The 27,284-nt window shown below is 42.5% G+C and overlaps 1 protein-coding gene across 4 annotated transcripts in view; it reads left to right on the top strand.

Moving 5' to 3' along the window:
* The window catches only part of LRBA (LPS responsive beige-like anchor protein), a 654,576-nt gene that overhangs the window by 81,831 nt on the left and 545,461 nt on the right, over positions 1-27,284 (top strand). For all 4 annotated transcript variants that reach the window (XM_061584671.1, XM_061584674.1, XM_061584673.1 and 1 more), the window contains exons 18-22: positions 11,009-11,101; positions 11,640-11,748; positions 13,041-13,122; positions 15,602-15,725; positions 15,964-16,156. In XM_061584671.1, coding sequence (XP_061440655.1) covers positions 11,009-11,101; positions 11,640-11,748; positions 13,041-13,122; positions 15,602-15,725; positions 15,964-16,156 — 601 coding nt within the window. The remainder of the gene's footprint in view (positions 1-11,008; positions 11,102-11,639; positions 11,749-13,040; positions 13,123-15,601; positions 15,726-15,963; positions 16,157-27,284) is intronic.

Below are 27,284 nucleotides of genomic sequence, written 5' to 3' on the forward strand. Positions count from 1 at the left end.
AAGTATAATAGCGTAGCAGTAATATATAACACATTAGAAAATATCTAGTCATCCTCCAACTGGGAGGGTCGTGATGTCCGTACTCATAGGAAAATCACCCTTCAGGTGAGACCAATGGTCCATTTTCCCCATGAGTCCGGCCATCACAGCGGGGTGTACCAAAGCAGCCCATAATAGGGAGGGACCACCCACATGCTAATCCTCATTAAGAACCTGTTGCAACACTCGTCTGCCAAAAAAGGCGTCAGCAGAGGCATAGCGATCTATTTTATAATGCCTTATAAACGAGTGTGGGGTAGACCAAACGGCAGCCCTGCAAAGATCAGCAACAGGAGCGTTGGTAGCAAAAACAGCCGTAGTAGCCGCTGACCTAGTTGAAAGAACAGTTATGCTAGCTGGCACTGGAAGCTTAATAGATTCATAAGCTAAGGCAATACATGCCCGCAACCAGCGGGATAAGGTGGAATTAACTACTTTATGCCCCATAGAACGTGGGTTAAAGGATACAAACAGAGACTCAGTTCGTCGTATCTCCTGGGTCCTAGACAGGTAGGTCTTGAGAGCCCTCCGGACATCCAACAAATGCCAAGCCTTCTCGAGAGGATGGGTAGGATTCGGGCAAAAGGAAGGCAAAACAATGTCCTGGTTGCAATGGAAGACTGAATCAACCTTGGGACGGAAGGAAGGATCAGTCTTCAGTACAACAGAGTCCTTATGGAAGACGCAGAGATGGCGAGCAGAAGACAATGCACCCAACTCCGAAACTCGTCTGGCAGATGTGATTGCGATCAGGAACAAGACCTTGAAGGACAGCATACGTAGAGGCACAGTCCTGATGGGTTCAAACGGAGGGCGTTGCAAAGCCTGCAGAACCTTCGGCAAACTCCATGAAGGAAACCGATGGACAACAGCCGGAGATAGTAGGGCGACTCCCCTCAAAAAGCGTTTGATGAACGGATGTGAGGCGATAGTCGCACCAGAAGAAGAAACTGATAGAATAGACGACAAGGTAGAGGCATGTCGACATAAGGTGTTGGATCTGAGTCCCATCATGAAGCCGTTATGGAGATATTGTAGCACCTGTTGCATGGTGGCCTGGGATGGATCGTGGTGGTGGGACTGGCACCACTTGGAGAAAGCCACCCAAGTATGTTGATAAATCTGAGTGGTAGATGGTCTTCTCGAGGCCAAGATAATATCAATAACAGCGTCAGACAGGCCAGCCGACCTCAAATGTCCCCGTTCAAACGCCACGCTGTTAAGTTGAGCCAAGTGGGGTCCTGGTGCCATACTGGGCCCTGTGATAGAAGGTCTGGCCTGACTGGGATTGTCCAAGGATCCATTACTGACATTGCAAGAAGGTCCGAGAACCACGGTCGGCGTGGCTAAAATGGTGCTATCAGGACCAGCCGTGCCCTCTCACTTCGCGCCTTCCTTAAGGTTTTGGCTAACATTGGTATTGGAGGGAAGGTGTACAAAAGACCTTCTGGCCACGGTGTTGATAGCACATCCACTGCTTCCGCTGTTGTGTCCAGGTATCGGGCAAAGTACCTGGGAAGTTGGCAATTGCGACTGGAAGCAAACAGGTCGATTGAGAATGCGCCGAACCGACACTGAAGGCGATGGAAAATGGCTGGATGAAGTTTCCATTCTCCCGGAAAAACCTGTTGTCTGCTGATCCAGTCTGCTGTCCCATTCCAGATGTTCTGCTTTCAGGGATTGCAGATGTTGTTCTGCCCAGCCGAAGATGAGGAAGGGTAGGTCCTGCAGAGGACGGGACCTGGTGCCCCCCTGTCTGTTCAAATGTGATTTTACATATGTGTTGTCCGTTCGAATGAGGACATGGGCCAAAGGGAACAGAGACTGAAAATGAAGTAGAGCCAAGTGGACAGCCTTTAGCTCCAGCCAATTGATGCTCTGAGTCTGCTCTGCCGTGGACCAGACCCCCTGAACATACTGGGAGTTGCAGTGGGCTCCCCAGCCGATGAGACTAGTATTTGTGGTGACAACAGTCCTGCGGGGGTCTCTGAAAGGAGTGCCCTTGGAAAGATGTTGGACCCTCTTCCACCAGCGGAATGAAAGGCGGAGAGCTGAATTTAAGGGGATTGCTCGAAGGTTTGAGCTGGAATGACGTGTTGAGCTCGAGCCCATGGCACAATATGGATAGTAGAGATGAGCATTCCGAGCGCCCTGGCTAGGAGCATGAAGTCTGCGACGGATTTGTGCATCAGAGATCTTGCGATGTCTGTGATAGTGGTTATGCGATCTGATGATAGGAACACCGTCGCCTGCAGGGTGTCCAAGCTTGCACCTAGATGCTGTATACGTTGCGTTGGTTGTAGATGGCTTTTGTCGAAATTGACTAGCGAACCGTGGGCCTCTACCCTGGAAGCGTCTATTCCAGCCTCCTCTGGAAGAGTGGAAATCGTATGTAGGGAACTTGCGGCCCCGTCCCCCAGGCCGCGTTCCTCGAAAGGGCTGAGACGTGCGGTATGAAGTGAAACGCCTAAAAGGTCTGTGCTCCCTGTTTTTGACGGTGGCCAGGACGGGCTTTCGAGTGTCCTTATGGTCAACAAGCACCGCTTTTAGTGCTTCCTCGGCAAAAAGTAATGACCCGGCATAAGGTACCCGTGATAGATTAACTCTGGCAGTAGGGTCGGCCTGCCAGTGACGAAGCCAGAGGGTCCGTCGGGCCACGACTTGAGATGCCATTGCGCGTGCTGCTAACTGATTCACGTCCAAGGTGACGTCAGCCATGAAGGCAGCTGTTTTGTGCAATTTTATAAACGATCTGCGCATTGAAGCAGGATCTGGATTGGGATCCTCGATGAGGTCATCCAACCACATCATCGCTGCCCTGGCGAAGATAAAAGCTGAGGTTGAAGCAAACATAGAAAAGGCGGTGGCCTCATGGGTTTTGCGTAGTGCAAAATCCAGTCTCCGCTCAGTAGCATCCTTTAAATGAGATTCTCCTTCCCTTGGCAAGAGGGATCTGGAAACTAAGCTAGAAATAGGCTCGTCTATGCCAGGGACGGCCAGTTTGGTAGCAAAGTCCGGGGCCAAAGCATAAAGTCTGCCCGCAATGTTATTAAAGCGGCGTGCTTGTAGGGGGTGAGCCCATTCGTCTTTGGGAAGTTTGGCGATGGAGTCTGGCACGGGAAGGTAGTGTTCAGCTGGGGTGGAAGATTTCAGAACCCTAGCCCCCTTTAAGATGGGAGTGGAAGAAGTAGTTGGAGTGGATTGAAGGCCAAGGGTGTGCAACACTCTGCGCGCCAGAGGCTGGTAGTCTGAGGCGTCGAAGAGGCGATAGGATGTGTGCTCATGCTCATAATGGTCACTCCAATCATCTCCTTCGTCTTGCAGCGCGAATGCGGACTCCTCCTCACCAAAGGCGTCATCAACACACCTGCCTTGGAGTTGTGAGATAAGCTGCTGGGATAGTTGCAGGGCTGGAACTGTGGACGGTTGCTCTTGGGCAGGCGGACTGAGCGGCCCCACAGGTAGGGTAGAAGAGTAAGCCCCAGGTGGGGTGACAGTTGGCTGCTCAGGAAAGCTCGGAAAATCCTCCTCGTCAGAGGAGGTAGCAGGAGACCGAAATAGGGTAGTTAGCTGTGCAGGGGTTGACCCCTGAGGAGTCGGAACAGAGACATAGTGAGGCCGTCTGGCAGTGCTATAGCCAGAGAGGTGCTTTGTTTTGGCAACCGCTTTCGTATGCTTATGTTTGACCACCTTAGAAGGTTTAGGCTTGGTCGCCTGGCTTGTCTCTGTATGATGTTTCGGCATGGGTGCCTGGGTTGTTTCCGGCTGTTCTGCCATCATATATATGTTAGGGTAGCTGTACACGGCACACGACTGGGGCAGAATGCACAGACCCGAAGAGGCTCATTACACGGCACATGACTGGGGCAGAATGCACTGGCAGATGGCTAAGTACACTGCCACGATGGGGCAGAATGTACATTATGAACAGGCTTAGAACAAGCTCAGTACACGGCACACAACTGGGGTAGAATGCACTGGCAGATGGCTAAGTACCCTGCCACGATGGGGCAGAATGTACAGAGTTAACAGTTCAAACAGCTCTTATGTGGGGCAGATAGCTAAGTACACTGCCACGATGGGGCAGAATGTACACTATGAACAGGCTTAGAGCAGGCTCAGTACACGGCACACGACTGGGGCAGAAATGCACTGGCAGATAGCTAAGTACACTGCCACGATGGGGCAGAATGTACGAAGTTAACAGTTCAGACAGCTCTTATGGGGGTAAAAGTCAAGCCGCTGTATAGTATTCACAGCCAAAAGTCAAGCCGCTGTATAGTATTCACAGCCTTGTATGTATCAACAGTCTTGTACACTGCCACGTAGGGGCAGAATGTACAGTTCAGGCGGCTTGGTAGAGAATCAACAGTACACAGCCACAGTCTTGGCTTGGTTGTTTGCGACATGCCTGGCTGTTCTGCCATCTTATATTCACTTTGGGTGCAGTACACGGCCACAGATGGGGCAGGATGTAGAGACCCGAACAGGCACAGTGTACGACCACAGAGGGGGTAGGATACACTGGCAGATGGCTAAGTGCACGGCCACAGAGGGGGCAGGATGCACTATGGTATCAGCGTTAGTATGATGTAGGCTGGGTTTCAGGCTTGGTACTGGAAGGTTTGAGACATGCCTGGCTGTTCTGCCATCTGAAATTCACTTTGGGTGCAGTACACAGCCACAGAGGGGGCAGGATGTACAGTATAGACTTCAGGGTTAGTACACGGCCACAGAGGGGGCAGAATGCACAGCTCAGTAACTGAGATCAGAGCCACAGCCTTGATGATACAGCCACAGTAGAATAGGTTCAAGGAGTTGTTGAAACGTATGTGCTCTGCAGCTTACTGACAGGCACAGCTTACTAACAGACACTGACAGGAAAGGTATACACTGACAGAGGCAGGCCTAGAACAGAGGCGTTTATTAGTAAGACCAATAGAAAAGGCGGGAAAAAAGTGGGAGGATCAAAACGGCGCCCACAAGGAGCGGGAAAATTGAGCCAATGAGAAAGGTTTGGGGTGAGGAAGGAGCAATGGCGGTCTAAGAGAGGACCAACTAGCTCAAGCTTCTCAAAAAATTATAAAACTCAAAAGTCGTGGATGGTGGCTGGGGGGCGAGCTATGTCTTAATAGTTGCAGAGACGGGCTCACGAAGCGCAAAATTTAAACAGAGCCGCAGCCACAGGCTTCAAAGGTCGTCGCGGCGGAATTAAGTGCCGCGGAGAAAGCCGGAGGGAGGGGGGGCAGAGCCAGGGAAAGAGCCGCAGCCGCAGGCTCTGGGGCCACCAAAATAGGCGGCGATAAAAAGGGAGAGAGCGAGGCGGCGCGAGGCGGAGAGTCGTGATCGGGAGCTCTCAATTAGACTTGCGGCCGCCTGCTGTGCGAGGGAGAGTCGCAGCCACGGTCTCCTGGAATCGCCGTTAGGATCGGCAGAGAACAGCAGCTCCTGCGGGGCTAAACGAGGACGGAGGAGTGCCGCTGGGCTAAAAGTAAAGCCGTAAGCTCCCTTAAGAAAGGGAGACTAAGGCAGTCACCTTAGAGAGAGAGAGCCGCAGCCGCGGTATCTCTGAGGGCCAAAAGTTCTGGGGGAAGAGATCAGGGAAGGGAGGGCCCCCCCCAAGGAATTCCACAGGAACAACAAAACAAACGATGTCAAAGACAGGACAGAGGGAAGGAAGAAACATAGGGAGACAGATAACAAAGACCTTCACACTCTGGGAAACGACTACACAAACAAAGAACAAGAAACTTTTAGCTACGCTATCTGGAATAACAGACTTGTTCGATACGAAGGCAAGAATGAACTGGAGAGTGGGAGGGGCCTGACGCCCCTAGTCTTGACTTCAAAAAACATTCTTGCCTTCGCACGATAGGTGGAGCTATTACCCGCTGTGATGGCCAGACTCATAGGGAAAAATTCTCATTTCACATGTTTTGTCACAAGTACTGGTTAACCTTAGGTTATATCATATTACACGTTACAAGTTTTCCTGGCTCAAGAGTCACCTGATCTTGTTCCTAATTGCTTTCTCCTTCTCTTTACTGCTACTTTTTGCGGTGCTGGCTGTTGTGATAATTTGTATGGTAATGTGGTATGTGCTGGAAACTAATAAAACACTCAGAATAATGAATATCATATGAGGTCTCCTATGTATTACTTTGTTTTTACTTAAGTGGCAAAGGCGCTCCATTTTTATTAGTTAGCACAGGATAAATGTATATGTGTAGCTTGTCTGCTGTGAGAAATCTTATTTTCCCATTCATTTATGTTTTTTTTTTAAATTCAGTACACCCTTGGTGTAACTGAGTAGTAAGAAGCCTGCTTACTCTGTATTCTTAAAACTGCTAATTATGTGGCTAGTTAAGAGTTCTTAACACTTAAAAATGTGTAAAAATAATATTTTTAAATATTTGTAGTTTTGGAAATGAAGTATAGATTTTTCAGTATCTGGTGATTTAAAATACTGTATACATTCCTTCATGTTGTCCTCCAGTTTGGGGCTTTTTGTTAATGGATTTTGTTAGTCTCTAGTGCCCTTTTCAGTTTATTTCCAGTGAGTTATTGACATTATTTTCTAGGCTCAAAGTATTATATTTAGGTTTTGCTTTGCTTGTGGACATTGACAAAACATAAATGAGCATAGATTTGTTCAGCTTTAGAGATGGGTATAGCATGTGTATGCCTGTGTCTGGTTAATCTGGGCTTCTCAAAGATTGCCCATCAATAAAGATTCAATCATGTTTCACAGCAGGTCTGGTGATCTGTTTTAAGAGTAAACTTTGAGGGCAATCACAGCCTTTGCATCTTATTAAAATTGCTGCTCCAAAGACTGGTTTGGTTTGGTAAAGGTGGCAGTAACTGATGATACCGAATAGTTTATGGCTTCTGCCTATTCTTTCTCTCCTCAATGTAGATCACTGTTTCAGAGGACATTCCTTAGGATAGGAAGAAAGATCCTTAGTATCTGCAAAAAAGCACACAATCAAAATAAAAATGAACATTATTATTATGCTGTTGGTTTTCTCACCAGATGACCCAAAGCGACTTACATAACCAATTAAAACAACAGAATCCATAAAACCTAAAGAAATATATAAAACCTGTATGGCCATATCCAGCTGAATCACTCATCTGTGCAGGGCAGGCAAATATGCTCTATAACTGACTAATATTTGTTCTTGAATAAGAATTCCCATGGAAATGAATGGTGCAAAAAAGCTTTTCCAAAATATTTCTGTATTTTGCCATGTCTGTAAATTGGTTTGGCTGAAGAATTCCACTTCTTTTGCCACCTATTTGTTGGTTCACAAATACAGAATTTCATATTTTAATCTAGTTAAAAGATAATAATCGTAACACCCAAGGCGTCTTGGAATGTACAGTATATGTGCTGTTTATTCCAGCTTCCTAAATCAATTAGTGATAGCCTTCTGAAAGACATCTAATTTTATCTGAGAAATGAGAGTTCGGGTTGTGATTACATTTTTGTTTGTATTGCATTTGCACACCGTGTGATGCAGTTAGATGCAGGTATACGAGTGTGTGAAAATATGTGGTCTGAAATGGCAATGTTATCCTTCACATTCTAACTATATCATATAATTGTAACTGAGGCAGCTGCTATTGGTCAGATATCTTTCTCATTGCATAAAGTCCCAATGACAGCCAGCAAGATAAACAAAACTTTATCTTCCTAAACAGAAAAGCAATTGGATAAGCTTGCAATTTGGATAATGGGGTGCATCTTCACCTTCTAATTCAGCTCCACCTCAGTCCGTTGGCTTTGAAAGTTGGCAAAAATCCATCTTGGCCTGGTGCAGACAGAAGGAGCAGATTTATTTTTCACTGGGTTACAAAGGCTTTCCATAAGAATTGGCTGAGAGGCTGGAAAGCTTTACTTGGTGAGGTTGTGTTTCTCGCAGGAAAGAAGGGACAGCGGGTTGTCTTTAAGACAGAGTGCTGAAAAGACTCAGCTAGCAATAACACAGATATTCAAGGTCTCTCCAGCCTACAGTCTGTTGCTTACTGTAAGCCTTTAGTTTCATAGTCTTAAACAAAATTTTAGCTCATGACCAACATATTCACTCTGTAAATACAGTGAAGGCCACACTGCATTTTGACTACAAATACATATTTGCCACCATATCTAAATGTGGCAGGGTCCAGAATGAAACATGGTTTCCTTGGTACTTGTCTTATGTAAATGTTGGTATGTGTGTATATGAATGTATAATTTTATATTTTACATATGTATACATGCACAAATATGTTAACTGAAACAACCTATCATTTTGGTGTATTTGAATTTCTATATAAACCTCTACATATATTCCAGCAAGTTAGATCCCTTATGTATGCATTGCTAGAAAACCATATGTTTTCTGTAATATCTGAAATTATGCAGAAAACATGCACCTGGTGGGGGAATATTTACCGTGTGGTTTCAGATACTCAGATGTTACATGCTGTTCCTGGAAGTTTCTCACTTTAATGTTTTGGCCGATTGAGGGTTTTGGTGACAATTCTCATTAGAGAAGGGAGATCAAATGTAAACATGGCCTGCTGACTAATATGATCCTAATACTAAGAATCATGGATCTCGTTCTATTGGCCCAGTTTGACTTGTGATGCTGATTTCTTAGACGACATCCCCTCACTACAAAGCAAATGACATTTCAGAGTTTCAGGATGATTATGTTGATGATGAACAATGATAAGAAATCAATATAAAGTGGGTAACGCTGCTTGGCTAACCAAACAAACTTCTAGACTTGTAGAAGAACTATAAGCGTTGGCGTTTATCACAAATGTATGAATTAACTATACACTAAATATCATATGTAGAATGGAAGTTTAATATAATCATCTGGTTTCTGGTATTGTTTAAAATCTATATGAAACGATTTCAGGGCAGTCATTGCTGTAAACCGCCCAGAGAGCTTTGGCTATGGGGCAGTATATAAATGTAACAAATAAATAAATAAATTGGGAGACTTGGAATGAGATGTCCCCAGTATGCGGATGACATGCAACTCTGTTTCTCTGTATCTGAGTCAGGAGAACCTTTGCAGGTCTTGGACCAGTATCTTAGTGCAGTGGTGGTCTGGATGAGGCCCATAAGCTGAGTCTGAATCCTCAGAAAATAGAAGCACTGTGGATAGGCTTGTTCCCTTTTCTGTGAACTGGGAGGCTACCTGTTCTAGATGGAGTCACATTCATTCAGAAGGAACAGATGTGTAGCTTGGGGATGCTGCTAGAGTAGAGATGGAGATTCCGTGGCTTTTCAGATGCTGTTTGACTCCAACTCCCTTCAGTCCCACCCAGCATGACCAATATTCAGGCTATTCAGGGAAGATGAGTGTTATGGTCCACTAACATCTGGAGAGCCACGGGGTCCCCAAACCTATCCTAGAACCACAAGTAGCCTGCAACTGGTGCTGGGCCATAGAGACAGTTCAAGGATGCTACTGCTAACAGCCTCCCTGATTGAACTGGTAGGGGTGGTCTCTGGCATGGTGATGGAAAAACCCAGGACAGTGGTTCTGAATGATTTCAACATCTTTGATGAGGTTGCCTTTGGCTAGCTCAGAACATCATGGGTTTCATTAACCCAACATGCAAGGCAGGGCATTACCATCTGAGACAAGGTATCTCTCAAATGCACGCTTAAGACCTCTTTATTTATCCAAGCCTTTTCTGAATCAAATTTTTAATTAGTGTCAACTGATCATCTTCTTGTATTATATTTTGCTTTAACTGTATTATTTCTGGTGTGTATTTTATACTTATTTTTTGTACACCACTCTATCTTTTGTAATGTCAGTGGTTTATCATTTATGTTAATGGGATACCTCCCGCCTTGTGTGAACAAAAGTGATTTTTGCTCAGGGTTGGTTTGGATCCAACCTAGTGTTTGAAACCCTGCCAGTATTGACTGAATCTGGCTTAGAAGAAAAAGCATGTTGCCTTGTCAAACACTGTGTGCAGTATAGCACAGCAGTATTCCAAACAGAATAATGATAGTTTCTTGTCAAATTTATGATGACCAGCAGTTCAAGTAAGTGACTGCTTTTGTATAATATTTTGCTAACATTGGATGTACAAGGTTTTCACTGGTATGTTTGCAGGTGGTCACTTGTAATTATAGTGAGAAAGCAATGTTTAGTGGCAACCAACTTTACTCTGTACATAACTTGTAAAATACCTTGTTTTACACTTGATAGGGTAGAACTTTTTTTAAAAAAACACCCTTCAGAGTCTGAGCAGAGAGTTGATACTAGGAGGATAAAAAGCAAATTTATGATGTAGACAGAAGGGCAATACACACATCTACAGTATTGTATACAAGACAGCTCTGCAAGGATTCTTATAGAATTAACCTTGTTTTTTATGTAATAATTTCAAGCATAGTGTGCGAGTAGAGAGAAAAGGATGTCAGTTGACAGAATTCGTTTCCCCCAGTCTTCTGAAAGCTGTCATAAATGACTAGCAAGCGACACCTGTCAAATATTATGGTTAGCATAACTTTCTCTCTTACATGAGACTGAAGCTTTTAAGAGCTTTTTAGTCTGTCACTTGGAATGCAGAAGTGCTAATAAATGTGTTTTCTTACACTGTGAACTGAGTGAGGGAGACAGCATTTTAAAGAAATGCATAGCAAATATTCTGTTTTCCCCAAATGTTGTGTTCTCTATAAGCTGATGTTTTAGAAAGCTATGGTTTTAAAATATATTCTACTTTTACAGTTTTGAATTATTTAAAAATGTGTGCTATTTTTAAAATTCATTTTAAATCAATCTTCTGTTAATATGTAATGCCATTTTGAACTAAGATCAATGTGAACATTACATGTTCTTTGGCACAAATCCAGCTAAAATTACTTGTGGTTCCCATTTGAAGCTTAAGTATTTTATTAACTTCTAGGCATACTTATTTAATGGAATGATTTCCCCTTTCTCTTACTTAGTGTTGTCTACAAACTTCTTGCATCGAAAAGTGAAGGGATCAGGGTGCAAGCTCTAAAAGTGATGGGCTACTTCTTAAAGCATCTGGCACCCAAGTAAGTATTAGACCTCCAACAAACTTCAGTCGTAAAAAGCAACTAAGTCCTTAAATATTATTTGTCTGTAGATATGACTTTGTTTTATGTTGCTGTTGGGAGAGTTAATAACACAGCCGTAATTACTTTATCACTGAAATTTTGCTGATGTTAAATACACAGCTGTCAAAATTGCTGAAGATACAAAGATACCTTGTGCATATCAATATCTGTTAACAATTTTAATGAGACCTTCTTCATTGCATTTTTGGTTCACTTCAACTGTAGGTAATCAACTTATTAACAAGTATATTACACTAGATTCAGGATTCTATTCTCCCCCCCCCCAATTTTGTTCTTCATAATTGTAGTAAACTAAAATTATAGTTTTGAAAACCCTGGTTAAAACAAACTAAAACAGCAAAATAAACTGAGAAGTGGAGAGAGAAAGTAAGGGAGGATGATTCTGGTCTCAAAACCACAGAAACCTAGTCAACAAATTTACAGATCTGTTCATTCTTAATGTCGTGTTTTTCTTCAATCTGATGTATAATTTTAGGAGAAAAGCTGAAATCATGCTTGGACATGGATTATTCTCTCTGCTGGCTGAGAGGCTCACTCTTCAAACAAGCTTAATTACCATGACCACATACAATGTGCTATTTGAGGTACTAGATGTAAAATCCAGTTTTTTTCTAATTGTATACACATTATTGTAAATTGGCTGCATGTTTGTGCTGAAATGTTCCAGATGGTAGTAGAAATTTTATAAGAAATAAATTAATAATGATTAATAATGTGTCTTCATCTAGTAGAGATGAAACTGGTATGTATTTGAAAAACAATATTCAAACTTAAACTGAACCACTAAATGCCTTCTTCAGTTCAAAGACAGGAATGTCCATTGACTTAAGGGGACAAATATTAGGAGTGTTCATATTTTAGAATGAAAAGCAGTCTAAAACAAATACCTATGCAAATTTCAAAGATAATTGCAACAGCAAAGATGAGCTCATAAAGACTAGATGCAGAAATATGGCACAATCGTAGCTTTTGTTCTCTGTTGAGCCCTTGGGCTCTTATGCCAAAGGTGATGCCTTGTTAAGGTGATCTAACTCTCTTCTGACATGTGTGCAAAGCTTTTGATATTTGGCATCGCAGAATGAGGGTGTGAAAGTTCAGTAAGGGGCACTGGTTTTTAAAGTGCTGATGGTATTCATAACACTAATGGGTAACACTAATGATATCCATCTTATCAAGTCTGTGTTGTTACTATTGTATTATTTTTATGTATTTCCATTAACAGACTGTGTTAGCTTTTAACACAACCCTCTCTTAGCTGTTTACTTTGTTCTCACCCCTATCCCAAAAGAGAGTGTCATTTTTGTGGCTCATGACCCTTTTATTAGAGTTGTGTCAACCCCCCACATTGGGACTTACCCATAGCTAATAATATACCTATTTGTCCACGCTTTAGGAAAAGAATGACTGGGGCTTGACAACCTGTTATTTAATGCTTGCTGCATTGTGTGTTTCAGTTGTTTTACTGAGAATATTTTTTATACCTGGACTCCTCTGGGAGGAAGAGTGGGATATAAATGCAGCAAATTATATTAAGCTTACTCAATTACTTGGTGTGGGCAAATGATTGCTCCCTACTTCAACAGAGAAGGGAAAGAGGAGATATGCTATGTAGCAGTTCTTCAAGTGCTCATTTCCCAAAGTAACTAATTTTTCTTCCTGTTTGCTATAAATCTAAAGACAGAATTCCTTCTTGGTTTATTCCATTACACTCTCTGTTTAAATATGCAGCAGTTTGGAGCATTTTATGTACAGAAACAATTATTTTGGATCATCATTTTAAAAAGATAGTAAGTGTATCTAAGACTCATTAGAGTAATGTGTTTTAAAATATTTGAATTTTGCTTAATAGCTATGTTATCTTCCTCCTTTTCCCCAGATACTTATTGAGCAGATTTGTACTCAAGTGATACATAAGCAGCATCCCGACCCAGATTCAACAGTGAAAATACAAAATCCTCGTAAGCATTATGGTCCTTCAAGTTAGACTCTAAAGTAGTAGTGTGTCACCATTTACACAAAAGGGATAGGAATTAGCCTGGAAACTTGTGTCTTTCTTTAAATTATTTACATGTGTGTATATTTCTTAAATATAATACTAATCATTTTGGAATTGTTGGCTGTGCTATAAAATTCTTATTCAAAGTTCAGCAGGAATAGGATGTTTTGATTTTAATAGCCATTCTAGCCCAAATCTACTTACCCAGTTTGGTCTGACATCACTATATAATGCAAACTATGGAAGAAACTTTTATTAAATTACTTTTAACGCAGGGATGGAGAACTTGTGGTCCTCCCAGATATTATGGGGCTACAACTCCCAAAATCCTTGACTGTTGACCATGCTGGCTGGGACTGATGAGTGTTGAAGTCCAACAACATTTGAAGAATTGCAGATTTCTTACCCGGTGGGGTGCCTGTGTCCCTTGGGCCTAATAAGTTCCACCATTTGGCCCATGGTATGGTTTTCCCTCAACTGCACCCACCTGTCCATCACCTGATATCATATGATGTCAGGCATGGGACAGGTAAACCTATGGGGCCAAATGGAACAGAAAGAGTCAGAGTGCACTCTAAGTGCTCTCCTGATTCTTCTTTTCCACCTGCATATAGAATTTAGTGCTTTAAAAAATTTCCCTACGATGACAGTACCGAATGCAGCTTGAAGGAAGAATCAGGAGTGTATTTGATTCAAATTGAAGCTATGCCTGCAAAGAAAGTTTGCTCTTTTGGAAGCTAGCTTCAATTCAAACCACACTTGCAGAGGAAAAAAGCATCAGGAGTGTACTCTTAAGTGTGCTCCTGATTCTTCCTTTGATGCTGAATCATGTGACATCATGTGATTGACAGCTGAGTGGCCCCACCCACCTGTCAAAATGGCTCATGGGGGGCCACCAGCTGGATCCAGTTCCATACCCCTCATCAGTTGGATGATATTAATTTTTTTCCATGTATCTCCTGCCTTTCTGTGAACACAGTCATGAGAGTTCTAGTTTCAGTTGGCTAGTCTGTTGTTCAGATTACACTTCATCAATGAACTCATATGGTTGCCTTAGGCAAGTCAGGAGTCTCCCTAATCTGTAGCAACAGGCTAATAATACTGTTGTACTACTTCGGTGGTGTACTACTTTGTTGTTGCTACTTGTAATTAATTTAATTTATACATAATTATAATAATGTTAGACTTTGGATTTCTTTTATTTATAAAGGCAGAGCAGTGCCTTTCATAGTGAAAAGAAATTGTACATGCCTCTTTTATAATTAAACAGCCTTCCAAATAGCTACTTTTTACCTGAAACCGGGCACACTAGCATGGGAAACTCCTCATAAATTTTCCTTGTGAATGCTTTCTCTGTTTTGTTAAATTATGATGCTGTAAAAGTAGGCACCTTTCTACATGTGCTTCTTTTGGCAAAGTTCCTTCTACCAGCTCTTGGTATTTTGGTTGTTCTTGTTATCAACATTGTTCAAACAAATGCTGTGTGTATAGTACCATGTACGTATAATATCGATACCTGAGCTGATGAAAGGGGCTGAGTCAACCCTCAACTTCACTCTGTGTCAATGTAGAAAATCTACATTCAGAGTGACCGCTTCTGTGCTTGTGACAGCACCAACTTTCTCTTGTACAGTTAGGTGTGTGCAGAGAAGCATCTTGTTTTCAAAATGGTAGGTCTGATACATGACAAATAGTTAATTGCCACACACTAGAAAGATTAATTCTTATTTTTTGAAATGTTAAAAATAAAGATTTAAATGTTCCTATAGGGTTTGGATAGAATGTCTACTAAAGGAAAATATCTCTGCATATTCTTGGACAAAAGCTGCAGATTCTTTGTGGTTTTTAAAAAGATTACTTGTATGAATGTAGCTAACTTGGAAAGCAACAAACTTTTGTTCAGCTGTGTTAAACCATACTATTTTATGTTTTTAAATTTTAATTTTAGGAATGAAAAAACTAAAACTAGGCGATCATTCAAACATATGTGCAAGAGAATAAGGAAATAAAATTAAAGAAGTCCAAGTAGTATTTTATACTCCATATACTATTTTTCAAGTTTTATAACCATTTAACCCCCTTGCATTTTACATGTTAATGATAAATAAAGATTTAAAAACTTTCCCGTGCATTGTCTTTCCTAGCAATTAAAGTAGAATCACTAGTGGATCTCTTGGCAAACTGCTGTTGATTATTAAGTTTCTTCCATAATTTCTCCAGAAATTCCTAACAGGACAGGATCACTAAATATAAAAGTCTCACTTCCTAGTCTCTAAACTTGTGATAGAAAAGTATATTGGAAAATGTAAGAATTATTTTGCAAGGATCATATCACTGTCTAGCTTGTTTTGTTTTCTAATGGTGGCTGACCAGGATACAATTGAGAACTCGTCCCTGTTATTTGACTCCAGCATTTGATTTTTTTAAAATATTCTCTACAGAGGTCCTAAAAGTTATTGCAACCCTGCTGCGTAACTCTCCTCAGAGTCCTGAAACTATGGAAGTCCACCGAGTCTTCCTCTCAGATATGATTAAGCTTTTTAATAGCAGCAGAGATAATAGAAGGTAAGTAGATGCATGTGTCAGTGTATGCACAATATAGCTTGAATGCTGTTCCGTTTATATAACACTAAACTAGTTTTTTAAATAGTTTCCATTAAAATGTAGACAAATTTACATAAGACATTACAATTATGCTTAATTCATGCTCATTTTTTTATGGACTTCAAACCTCAGTTGTCTTGAGTTGTAGTATATTTGCATGATTCTAACATCTAATTTGACAATGTCAACAATGTTGCAGGAGTTTACTACAGTGCTCCGTGTGGCAGGAATGGATGCTTTCCCTCTGCTATTTTAATCCCCAAAATGCTGATGAACAGAAGATAACTGAAATGGTGTATGCCATTTTTCGGATTTTACTTTATCATGCAGTCAAATATGAATGGGGTGGCTGGCGTGTTTGGGTAGATACTCTAGCAATCACACACTCAAAGGTAAGTTGTGCAAAGAAAATTTAGATAACTTTATGAATTCTTTGGTGTTTTAAGGAGCTTTAAAATTGTGGTGAGCCCAGAAAAAAGGGTGATGGTGTATTATGTGTATAGTTAGAATAATGGAAGAAATGCTTTTTCCTCCAAACAAAATAACTGAATTTGTCAGGCCATTTAAATAAGCTTGTGCACCTTCATAGCCACCTGTGCTGTAAATGATGTGACAACCTGGTGCTAAGATGCTTAATCTGATGTTTAGTAGAGGTTTACTTTTTGTGATGTTTTATTGTGAAATGTACATACAGTGGAATTACTTGCATTTGAAACACAAGGTGGCGCACCATGTCTATATCTAGGACAGAAAGATGGCCTTTACAACACCAAGTGGTTGTGAAACAAATTGCTAAAGTCTAAAGATGAAACTGGAACAAAATCTGCTTTCTAGCCAAACAAAGGGAGGAAAGAGAGCTGGAAAAAAAGTTCTTTGTGAATAAAGGAACAAATCAAATTTCCTAGTATCAGGATAATCTTTTCCAGTCACAACAATATTGTGATGGAACAAGGTTTGTTTGTTTTTTTAGATAGTGGCAGCCTTCCTTCAATTGAAATGCAGATTTTAGAATAACATTGTGATAGCTATTGCGATTATGATAGGTGCTGCAGTATTTTTTTTTTTTGCTGCCTTTCTTTTTATACCCCCAAATGGTTTTAATATAGTTCTGGGTGAACTTCCAAATGGAGACTTGCGCAACCTAAGAAAAAAAAGAAGGTATGTTTTACTCCTCGGACACCAATGCATGCGTTTTAGGACATCTGGTATATAGACTGCACATCCCATATATATATATATATATATATATATTTCAGCTATATGAATAGGTGTGGAGTAACCAGTTGAGGCTACCAAGCTCATAGAGACAGCAAAAATAAAGTAATTATTTTCCTAAGGTTGTGATTGTTTTTTTAAAAAGTAGCAAGAGAACTTTAATATAAACATCTAACTCAAATTATTTGAAAATTAGTAAAGCTTTTTCTCTCTTAAAAGTGGTATGCTAACATTTGTAGCATGTGTGCAATTTTGTAAGTGATATTTGATTTGAGTTCAAAACTTTGAAATATGAATTGCAGAAGCTATAATAGTCAAAATATACTGCATGTGCGTATGCATAGAACAGCTTTCTTTGTAAAAGACATCTTAACAAAAAATTAAACCATTCAGTTTTGGAGGGGGTTTTATACTTTTGTCGTATTTTTTTTTTAGTTAACTCAGTCAGCCAATTTCGCTCTGTTTTAAGCTTTGATAGGTTTCAGCAACTGCAGGCTCTGCTTACTGTTTTGTATTCAGCCTCATTTTAACATTGACTAAAGCCTTATGTTGTTTAAGCAAGAGGGATGCATGAGCACATTATTGATGTGAACAGTGAAATATAGTTTGGTAGAATTTTAAATTGTCTGGTCAGCTACATGAATGGAGGTGGGCTATAGCAAGTTTCAATAATATGTACTTTCTACAATCTTTTTGAAAAGCAAAACATGACTATAGATTGGGTGTAACTAAGATATTTTGGAAATTCACATATTCCTAGATGTTCTTAAAAGCTTCTGCAAATAATTATGCTGTTATTTCTCCATGCTTCCAGTTCCTATAGTTCTAAGCTTTCTGCTGACTAAAATTTCATTTTGGTTTCATCACTGAAACCAAACTGCTCATTACAAGCGCTTGCACGACTATATTCCTGCATCCTGTTTCTCTGAAGCTCTAACAACCTATGGCAGTTTCAGACATATCTGTTTAAACCTAGCCCTGCTCCAATCAAGAGAGAGGTGGGCAGCCAACCTAAAGCAAAAAGAAGCTGCAGGTGAGGAGATCTGAACCATGCTTACTCCAACAGCTTTTTCCCCAGCAGTCTGATTCCAGAATATGTTTCCCGTTCCTCTTTCCAGGGCAGGCTCTGACACTGGAATTGAGCCCAATGAGAAGAAAAGTGCCCATGGGGGTGGGGCTGCAGGAAAGTAAGCCAAAGGAGCAGGGGAGGGTTCTCCTCACCCACATGGCTCTTCTGCATTTTAAAACTGTCTTCCCATCTTCTGCTGTATATGTGATGGTCCAAACCTGTGCCTGCCCCAAACTGTTTTGCTGTCATTTTATGTGGTTTGAGCCTGAATGTCCCCTGGCTCTAATTATGACCGTTTTGTCAGTTTATGAGCCCTCCCTCTATTCTGTTTGTAAACTCTAAATATGAGACTCTTAGCAACAACTCCAGGAAGGTTTGTTTTAATATTTAAAATGACTGTATGGCCCACCAGAAAGATGAAATGTTTATGATGTGGTGCAGGTTCTTCCCATCCTACTCAGATGCCTTCTCATTTCCTAACTGACTGTTGCCTTTCTTGCACTGCATGGCTCTGTGTTGAGTTAAATTGCTGCTTCCCCTTTCTGTCTCAGCGTTTCAAGGGCTAGTGCATGCATATGTTGTTTGGAAGATATTTGAACCCATGAGCCAGATGGAACCTGGTACTGGTCTAAAGAGTGATGAATACACAAATAGGGTTTACAAGACTGCTGAATTGAGATAGTTAATTCACCCAGATCTCAGGTTCATCCTTGCAAGGTATTCCCTGAATGCATTAAGATTTTCAATTAAATGTCTCTATTGATATTCTGAGGACAAAGAGTCTTGAAAATTGATATTTTTCCTTCATAAAAATATTTAAAATTGGTTACAGATGCTTTTTATTGAATTCAGATATATCTGCAAGAATACAAGTTAGACGAACAACCGATGTGTAATTTTTGTTTTAAGCATTTCAAAGTAACGTAGAGGCTGGTATTGTTGAGACAATATTTTCTTAAACTTGGTTACAGGAACAGGTTTTTTTCCCTTTGGATTTATACATCTTGATGCAAAGTGCTAATGAATGGGATTAATGCTCTTTATTTCATTTTTTTTACATCTATCACTAATTTATAACACTGCTTTCTTATAAAGAACTAGTGTGCAAAGCATTAGTGCTGCAAAATTGGATAGGTTTTGCAGAGCTACACATCAAGATACATGCAGCTGCTATAAAAAGCCAAAGAAACTCAATTGCAATTTTATTGTCCAGTTTGATAGATTTCCTGCCACCTTTGTAGCAGGGAAGCTGTTTGTCACTGTAGCCCTCTTCTCCAACAGCTACACTTCGCTTTATAAGCAGTGATGGCTTTTGTGGTGTAATTGTACTACATTGGTTTCTTTTGGTCTCAGGATTTAAAGGTGTGCATAATCCTCTTAAAGCTAAATTCCTTTATGATGCCTTGATTTTTTTTTTTAAATTCCTCATCCTCTTATCTTCCATACTATTATTATAAGAGAGATTTTGGTTTAACCTGACTTTTTCAGTAGCTATGTTAATTATAAATGTCAAATATTCTAAGAGTGCGATTTTATGACATGTAATTGCCATATTAGTACTAAACATTATCACTATACCTTTTTTGGGGAACCTTTAGAGGCTGGTTTATTTTATTTATTTATTTATTTATTTTGTTAAATTTATATCCCCAGTAGGAGCCCAAGGCAGTTAATAGGAAACAAAGAAAAATGGATGTTTAAAAGCAAAAAACAACAACATTAAAATTGCAACTTCAGCATATATCTATTGTCATATTTACTTTTGCTATAATCCATGCTTTTACAAAGCAAGCAAATTCCAAAAATATTGAAAATTTATTTTTAAAGTAATTTTGATAATTAAAAAACATTTTCATTGGGGCTAAGTCTATGAAATGTCTAATGTGTTAGATTTGTAGACTTCAGCTGTATTTAAAACATTGCTTTATAACATACAATAGTTTAATCTGCCCATGTTATATGTGACTTCAATTTTTTGCTGTATGTACAAATTGTTTGGAAATTATCTTCCTCTGAACCAGTATATAGGGATTTAAAGTGCCATAAATTAAAACAACGAATTTTTTTTTCTGTTTAATGCTATGGAAAGATACAATGTTCAGTAAGGTGCTAGACAGTATCACTTGGTAGAACTGGTGTCCATTAGATTAAGTTGAATTGCATAGCTATTTGCTTGATTTGCCTACCTTGCAGATGTAGACAAAATTCAAAAGATGAGCAACAATGATTCATTAGCTAGACTTGATTTATGGTTAAAGTGTGAAAAGAGCATTGCTGTATCATGCAGAAGGTAGCCTTATCCCTGGATTTACCCAAATGCCTGGAAAGTCACAATTGTTTGGATCTGGGATCAGCCGCCCCCCCAAATAACAAGAGGGATAGAGGTATTAATACCAAACTTCCCATACATCTTCTGTATTAAAAATATTGAGAACAAAACATACATCCTTGAAAGCTACTGCTGGGCTATGCAAAACAAAGAACAGGAACAAAATTTGAAAGAAAATTGTAGAAGGTAGGAGACAATAGCCTACTCATAAACAGCAGTCCCAGTATCAATCTACCCCAGCTGTCGGGGCCGGTTTTAAAGGGCGTCCAGGTGGGGCACTGGCCCGAGAGCCCCTGGAGCTACAGGGGCCCCTGAGGAAACTCTCCGCTCCCCTTCTGCGATCCACAGCAAGAGCCACGGATTGCAGGGCAGGAGCTTCCGCCTGCCCACCATTCCCTTGCCTTGCCCCACCTACCTGTCTCCTGCCTTTTAGTATTGCCCTTAATTAAGATGGTGGCCAAGGTTTCCCTAAGGTGCGGAAGCCCCTGCCACCACCTTGGTTGATGGCAGAGATGCACGTGCATAATACGCACGCATGCCATCAACCAAGATGGTGGTGGAGGCTTAAGAACATAAGAAGAGCCTGCTGGATCAGGCCAGTGGCCCATCTAGTTCAGCATCCTGTTCTCACAGTGGCCAACCAGGTGCCTGGGGGAAGCCCGCAAGCAGGACCCGAGTGCAAGAACACTTTCCCCTCCTGAGGCTTCCGGCAACTGGTTTTCAGAAGCATGCTGCCTCTGACTAGGGTGGCAGAGCACAGCCATCACGGCTAGTAGCCATTGATAGCCCTGTTCTCCATGAATTTGTCTAATCTTCTTGTAAAGCCATCCAAGCTGGTGGCCATTACTGCATCTTGTGGGAGCAAATTCCATAGTTTAACTATGCGCTGAGTAAAGAAGTACTTCCTTTTGTCTGTCCTGAATCTGCCAACATTCAGCTTCTTTGAATGTCCACGAGTTCTAGTATTATGAGAGAGGGAGAAAAACTTTTCTCTATCCACTTTCTCAATGCCATGCATAATTTTATACACTTCTATCACGTCTCCTCTGACCCGCCTTTTCTCTAAACTAAAAAGCCCCAAATGCTGCAACCTTTCCTCATAAGGGAGTCGCTCCATCCCCTTGATCATTCTGGTTGCCCTCCTCTGAACCTTTTCCAACTCTGTAATATCCTTTTTGAGATGAGGCGACCAGAACTGTACACAGTATTCCAATGCGGCCGCACCATAGATTTATACAACGGCATTATGATATCGGCTGTTTTATTTTCAATACCTTTCCTAATTATCGCTAGCATGGTATTTGCCTTTTTCACAGCTGCCGCACACTGGGTCAACATTTTCATTGTGCTGTCCACTACAAGCCTGAGGACTCTCTCCTGGTTGGTCACCTCCAGTTCAGACCCCATGAGCGTATATGTGAAATTAAGATTTTTTTGCTCCAATATGCATAATTTTACACTTGTTTATATTGAATTGCATTTGCCATTTTTCCACCCATTCACTCAGTTTGGAGAGGTCTTTTTGGAGCTCTTTGCAATCCCTTTTTGTTTTAACAACCCTGAACAATTTAGTATCGTCAGCAAGCTTGGCCACTTCACTGCTCACTCCTAATTCTAGGTCATTAATGAACAAGTTGAAAAGTACAGGTCCCAATACCCTTGAGGAACTCCAGTTTCTACAGCCCTCCATTGGGAGAACTGTCCATTTATTCCTACTCTCTGCTTTCTGCTTCTTAACCAATTTCTTATCCACAAGAGGACCTCTCCTCTTATTCCATGACTGCTAAACTTCCTCAGACGTCTTTGGTGAGGTACCTTGTCAAACGCTTTTTGAAAGTCTAAGTACACTATGTCCACTGGATCACCTCTATCTATATGCTTGTTGACACTCTCAAAGAATTCTAATAGGTTACTGAGACAGGACTTTCCCTTGCAGAAGCCATGCTGGCTCTGCTTCAGCAAGGCTTGTTCTTCTATGTGCTTAGTTAATCTAGCTTTAATAATGAGACGCAGGCCCTGCAGGAGAAAGAAAGCATCGCCCCAAGGGAAGGAGAGGCTGCTGCTGTGCTGCTGCTGCTACTGCTACTGTGGGACCTCCACCTCCACCACCCTTCCCTGAGGGACTTCTGCCTGGCAGGACCAGGCCCCAGGTACCCAGCCAGCCAGGACTGATTCTTACCACCTGTCCCTCTTTGGAGGGATACATAAGCCGGCTGGCTGAGGTGGCCTGGGAGACGCAGGCCCTGCAGGAGAAAGAAAGCATCGCCCCAAGGGAAGGAGAGGCTGCTGCTGCTGTGCTGCTCCTTTCTTTCTTTTTTTATTTATATTTTTTATTTTTTTATTTTTTTATTATTTTTTTTATTTTTTTATTTTTTTTATTTTTTTTTACTTTTTTGTTGGTGTGTTGATGCAATTTGAGATGAATGGGTGCCTGATTATATGAATGTATGTCTGAGTGAGTGTGTACGTTTATATGCTGTATATATGGCTGTATATATAGCTGTTTTTATACGTTTAATTGTTGTATATTTTAGTTGTATTATGTGCTTCGGAGAGAGTTTTATCCATCAGGCGGGGAGACTTGAGGGGGCCCCAATTGCCGTAGTGACGGGCAAAGGAAGGTATGGCACTGTGAGAAGGACGTGCCAGGTAAGGGGAACGCGGTCCAGACATGTTGTGGCTGTGCCTTGTTCCGGTCCTTCCCACACCCACAAGGTCGTTGGTAGTCCTATCAGCCAACTCTCAGATCTCCAGTTGCTGTTATTAAATGCCAAATCGGTATATAATAAAACCTCCCTCATCCACGATTTGATTGTGGATGAGGCAGCCGATCTGGCATGTATAACCGAGACCTGGGTGGGTGAGCAGGGAGGAGTTGGTCTCTCTCAGCTCTGCCCACCGGGGTACTTGGTTCAGCATCATGGTAGATCTGAGGGTCGGGGAGGTGGGGTTGCTGTCGTCTATAAGAGTTCCATCTCACTCACCAAGCACCATGTTCATTCAGTTACTGGCCTGGAGTGTTTGCACCTTGTGTTGGGCCAGAGGGACAGGCTGGGAATCCTTTTGGTGTACCGCCCACCTTGCTGCCCAATGGCTTCCCTAACTGAGCTGGCGGAAGTGGTCTCGGATATATTGTTGAGGTCCCCCAGACTAATAGTACTGGGGGATTTCAACATTCATGCCGAGACCAGTTTGTCTGGCGCGGCTCAGGACTTCATGGCTTCCATGACAGCCATGGGGCTGTCTCAATATGTTAGTGGTCCAACACATGTATCGGGGCACACACTAGACCTTGTTTTTGCTACTGAGCATGGGGAAAGTGATCTGGATGTGGGGAGTTTTACAACACTCCCTTTGTCATGGACAGACCACTGCTTGCTGAAGTTTAGACTTTCAGTAACCTCTTCCCTCTGCAAGGGTGGGGGACTTATTAAAATGGTCCGCCCCCGGAGACTAATGGATCCTGAAGGTTTTCAAAGGGCTCTGGGGGATTTTCCGGCTGATAGGACTGGCGCTCCTGCTGAAGCCCTGGTCGCTCTGTGGAATACGGAGATGACCCGGGCTGTAAACACGATCGCTCCTGCACGCCCTCTCCTGTGTAGAGCTCATACAGCTCCATGGTATACTCCGGAGCTGAGAGCGATGAAGCAAGATAGGAGGAGGCTTGAGCGGAAATGGAGACGAACTCCCGACGGATACAATTATGCGCTGGTTAGTGCTTCGACTAAGCTCTATGTAGGAGCAGTGAAGGCAGCTAAAAAACATCATTTTGCTGCCACTATAAAATCTTCTCTTTGCCGCCCAGCGGAGCTCTTTCGAGTTGTCCGGGGGCTTCTCCATTCAAAGCCTCCGGACACGGTGGAATCATCGGACGCCCGCTGTAATCAGTTTGTCGATCACTTCCAGAATAAGATCTCATGTATCCGCCAGGACCTAGACTCTCAAGTTATAGCAGTAGATCCTAGTGAGATGTCCGGAGCACAGTCTTGTCCTGTTTTGTTGGATGAGCTTCAGTTGGTTCAACTCGAGGACGTGGACAAGGTGCTTGGACAGGTACGTGCAACCACTTCGGTACTGGATCCTTGCCCCTCCTGGCTGATAAAAACTAGTAGGAATGGAACAGGTAGCTGGGCCAAGGAAGTGATAAATGCCTCTTTACGAGAGGGAGTGGTCCCGGGCTGTCTGAAAGAGGCAGTGGTGAGACCACTCCTGAAAAAGCCTTCCTTGGACCCAGACAATTTTAACAGCTACAGGCCAGTGGCGAATGTTCCATTCCTGGGCAAGATCTTGGAACGGGTGGTTGCTGGCCAGCTCCAGGCGCTATTGGATGAAACTGATTATCTAGATCCATTTCAATCGGGTTTTAGGCCCGGTTTTGGCACTGAGACAGCCTTGGTCGCCCTGTACGATGACCTATGTCGGGAAAAAGACAGAGGGAGTGTAACTCTGTTGATTCTCCTTGATCTCTCAGCGGCTTTTGATACCATCGACCATCGTATCCTTCTGGAGAGGCTCGCGGAGTTGGGAGTTGGAGGTACTGCTTGGCAGTGGTTCCGCTCCTACTTGGCGGGTCGTCTCCAGAAGGTAGTGCTTGGGGAACATTGCTCGACACCGCGGGCTCTGCAATATGGGGTCCTGCAGGGGTCAGTTTTGTCCCCCCTGCTTTTTAATATCTACATGAAGCCGTTGGGAGAGGTCATCAGGAGTTTTGGAGTGCGTTGTCATCAGTATGCTGATGACACGCAGCTCTACTTCTCCTTTTCATCTTCTTCAGGTGAGGCTGTCGATTTGCTGAACCGTTGCCTGGCCTCGACAATGGACTGGATGAGAGTTAACAAACTGAAGCTCAATCCAGACAAGACTGAGATGCTGTTGGTGGACGGGTTCTCTGATCGGATGGTGGATATATACCCTGTCCTGGACGGGGTTACACTCCCCCTAAAGGACCGGGTTCGTAGTCTGGGAGTCTTTTTAGACTCTTCCCTCTCACTTGAGGCTCAAGTAGCCTCGGTGGTTAGGAATGCGTTTTACCAACTTCGGTTGGTAGCCCAGCTACGTCCCTATTTGAGTAAAGAGGACCTTACATCAGTGGTACATGCTCTGGTAACCTCACGTTTGGATTACTGTAATGCGCTTTACGTAGGGCTACCTTTGAAGACAGTTCGGAAGCTACAACTAGTGCAAAATGCGGCGGCCAGATTGCTGACAAGGACCAAGCGGTCCGAGCATATAACACCTGTTCTGGCCAGCTTGCACTGGTTGCCAATATGTTTCCGGGCTAGATTCAAAGTGTTGGTATTAACCTATAAAGCCTTATACGGTGCGGGACCACGATACCTTGCGGAACGCCTCTTCCGATATGAACTGGCCCGTGCACTACGTTCTGCTACGAAGGCCCTCCTCCGGGTTCCAACTCACAGGGAGGCCCGGAGGGTGATGACAAGATCTAGGGCCTTCTCAGTGGTGGCCCCCGAACTATGGAACAGTCTCCCTGAGGAAGTACGCCTGGCGCCGACTCTGCTCTCGTTCCGGCGCCAGGTCAAAACCTTCCTATTCTCTGAAGCATTTTAAGTTACACTGAGTTAATTTTAAAAATGTTTATTGTGTTGGATTGTTGCTTGTATTTTAGTATTGTTTTGTTATTTATTGTATTTTTATGCTGTTTTATGTTCACCGCCCAGAGAGCTATTGCTAGTCGGGCGGTATATAAATTTAATAAATAAATAAATAAATAAATAATACTTTCTACCAGTTTTCCAGGGACAGAAGTTAAGCTAACTGGCCTGTAATTTCCGGGATCCCCCCTGGATCCCTTTTTGAAGATTGGTGTTACATTTGCCACTTTCCAGCCCTCAGGCACGGAGGAGGACCCGAGGGACAAGTTACATATTTTAGTTAGCAGATCAGCAATTTCACATTTGAGTTCTTTGAGAACTCTTGGGTGGATGCCATCCGGGCCTGGTGATTTGTCAGTTTTTATATTGTCCATTAAGCCTAGAACTTCCTCTCTCGTTACCACTATTTGTCTCAGTTCCTCAGAATCCCTTCCTGCAAATGTTAGTTCAGGTTCAGGGATCTGCCCTATATCTTCCACTGTGAAGACAGATGCAAAGAATTCATTTAGCTTCTCTGCAATCTCATTCCCTTAGAGAAACCGTGGCTGCCATCTTGGTTAATGGCAATGCTAAAAGATAGGAGGTAGGTAGGTGAGGCAAGGGAATGGTGGGCAGGTGGAAGCTCCTGCCCTGCAATCCATGGCTGTTGCCACAGATCACGGAAGGGGAGCGGAGGGGCCCCTGTAGCTCCAGGGGAAGGGGAAACAGAGACAGGTAGGTGGGGGCCATGCATGCATGCACCTGCCCACACAGGTGCGCACGCCGGGGCCTGGGGCAACCTGATGCCCAAGGGCCCTGGCATTCTTGCGGCCAGCCCACTCTACTGTTGATGCACACAGGGTAATGTAAGGCTGTGTCATGTTATGTAAGTACCAGTGTTGATTTATGTGAATGACCCAGTTTGCCCATAACCGTACATGGGGCCATGGGTTAGTGTGAATGAGCAAACATGCAGGTTTCCTAGATGGAAGCACTTGTCATTCTAGTTCTATGCCATGCTCCCTGGGGTTAAGCTGTGGGTTGGCTTAGCATTTCTTGTGAATTCAGGCTCATGGTCTCTCACCAGACAAACTATGAACTGCAATCAAGGTGTTTTTTTTGTTTTATTTTCAACATATGACAAAAAACTATACAATTAAGGTGTTGGATGCACCTGTGGGGCTTAGTGGCTGCCACAGAAAATGTCCTCTCCCCAGCCATCAGTCCCCAAATTTCTGAGGGCAGTGGAACTACCAAGAGGGCCCTCTCTGTTGAACTTAACATCCAAGAGGATCTGTGGTGAAGAAGGTGGC

This window comes from Rhineura floridana, chromosome 9, assembly GCF_030035675.1.
Source record: "Rhineura floridana isolate rRhiFlo1 chromosome 9, rRhiFlo1.hap2, whole genome shotgun sequence".
NCBI lineage: Eukaryota > Metazoa > Chordata > Lepidosauria > Squamata > Rhineuridae > Rhineura > Rhineura floridana.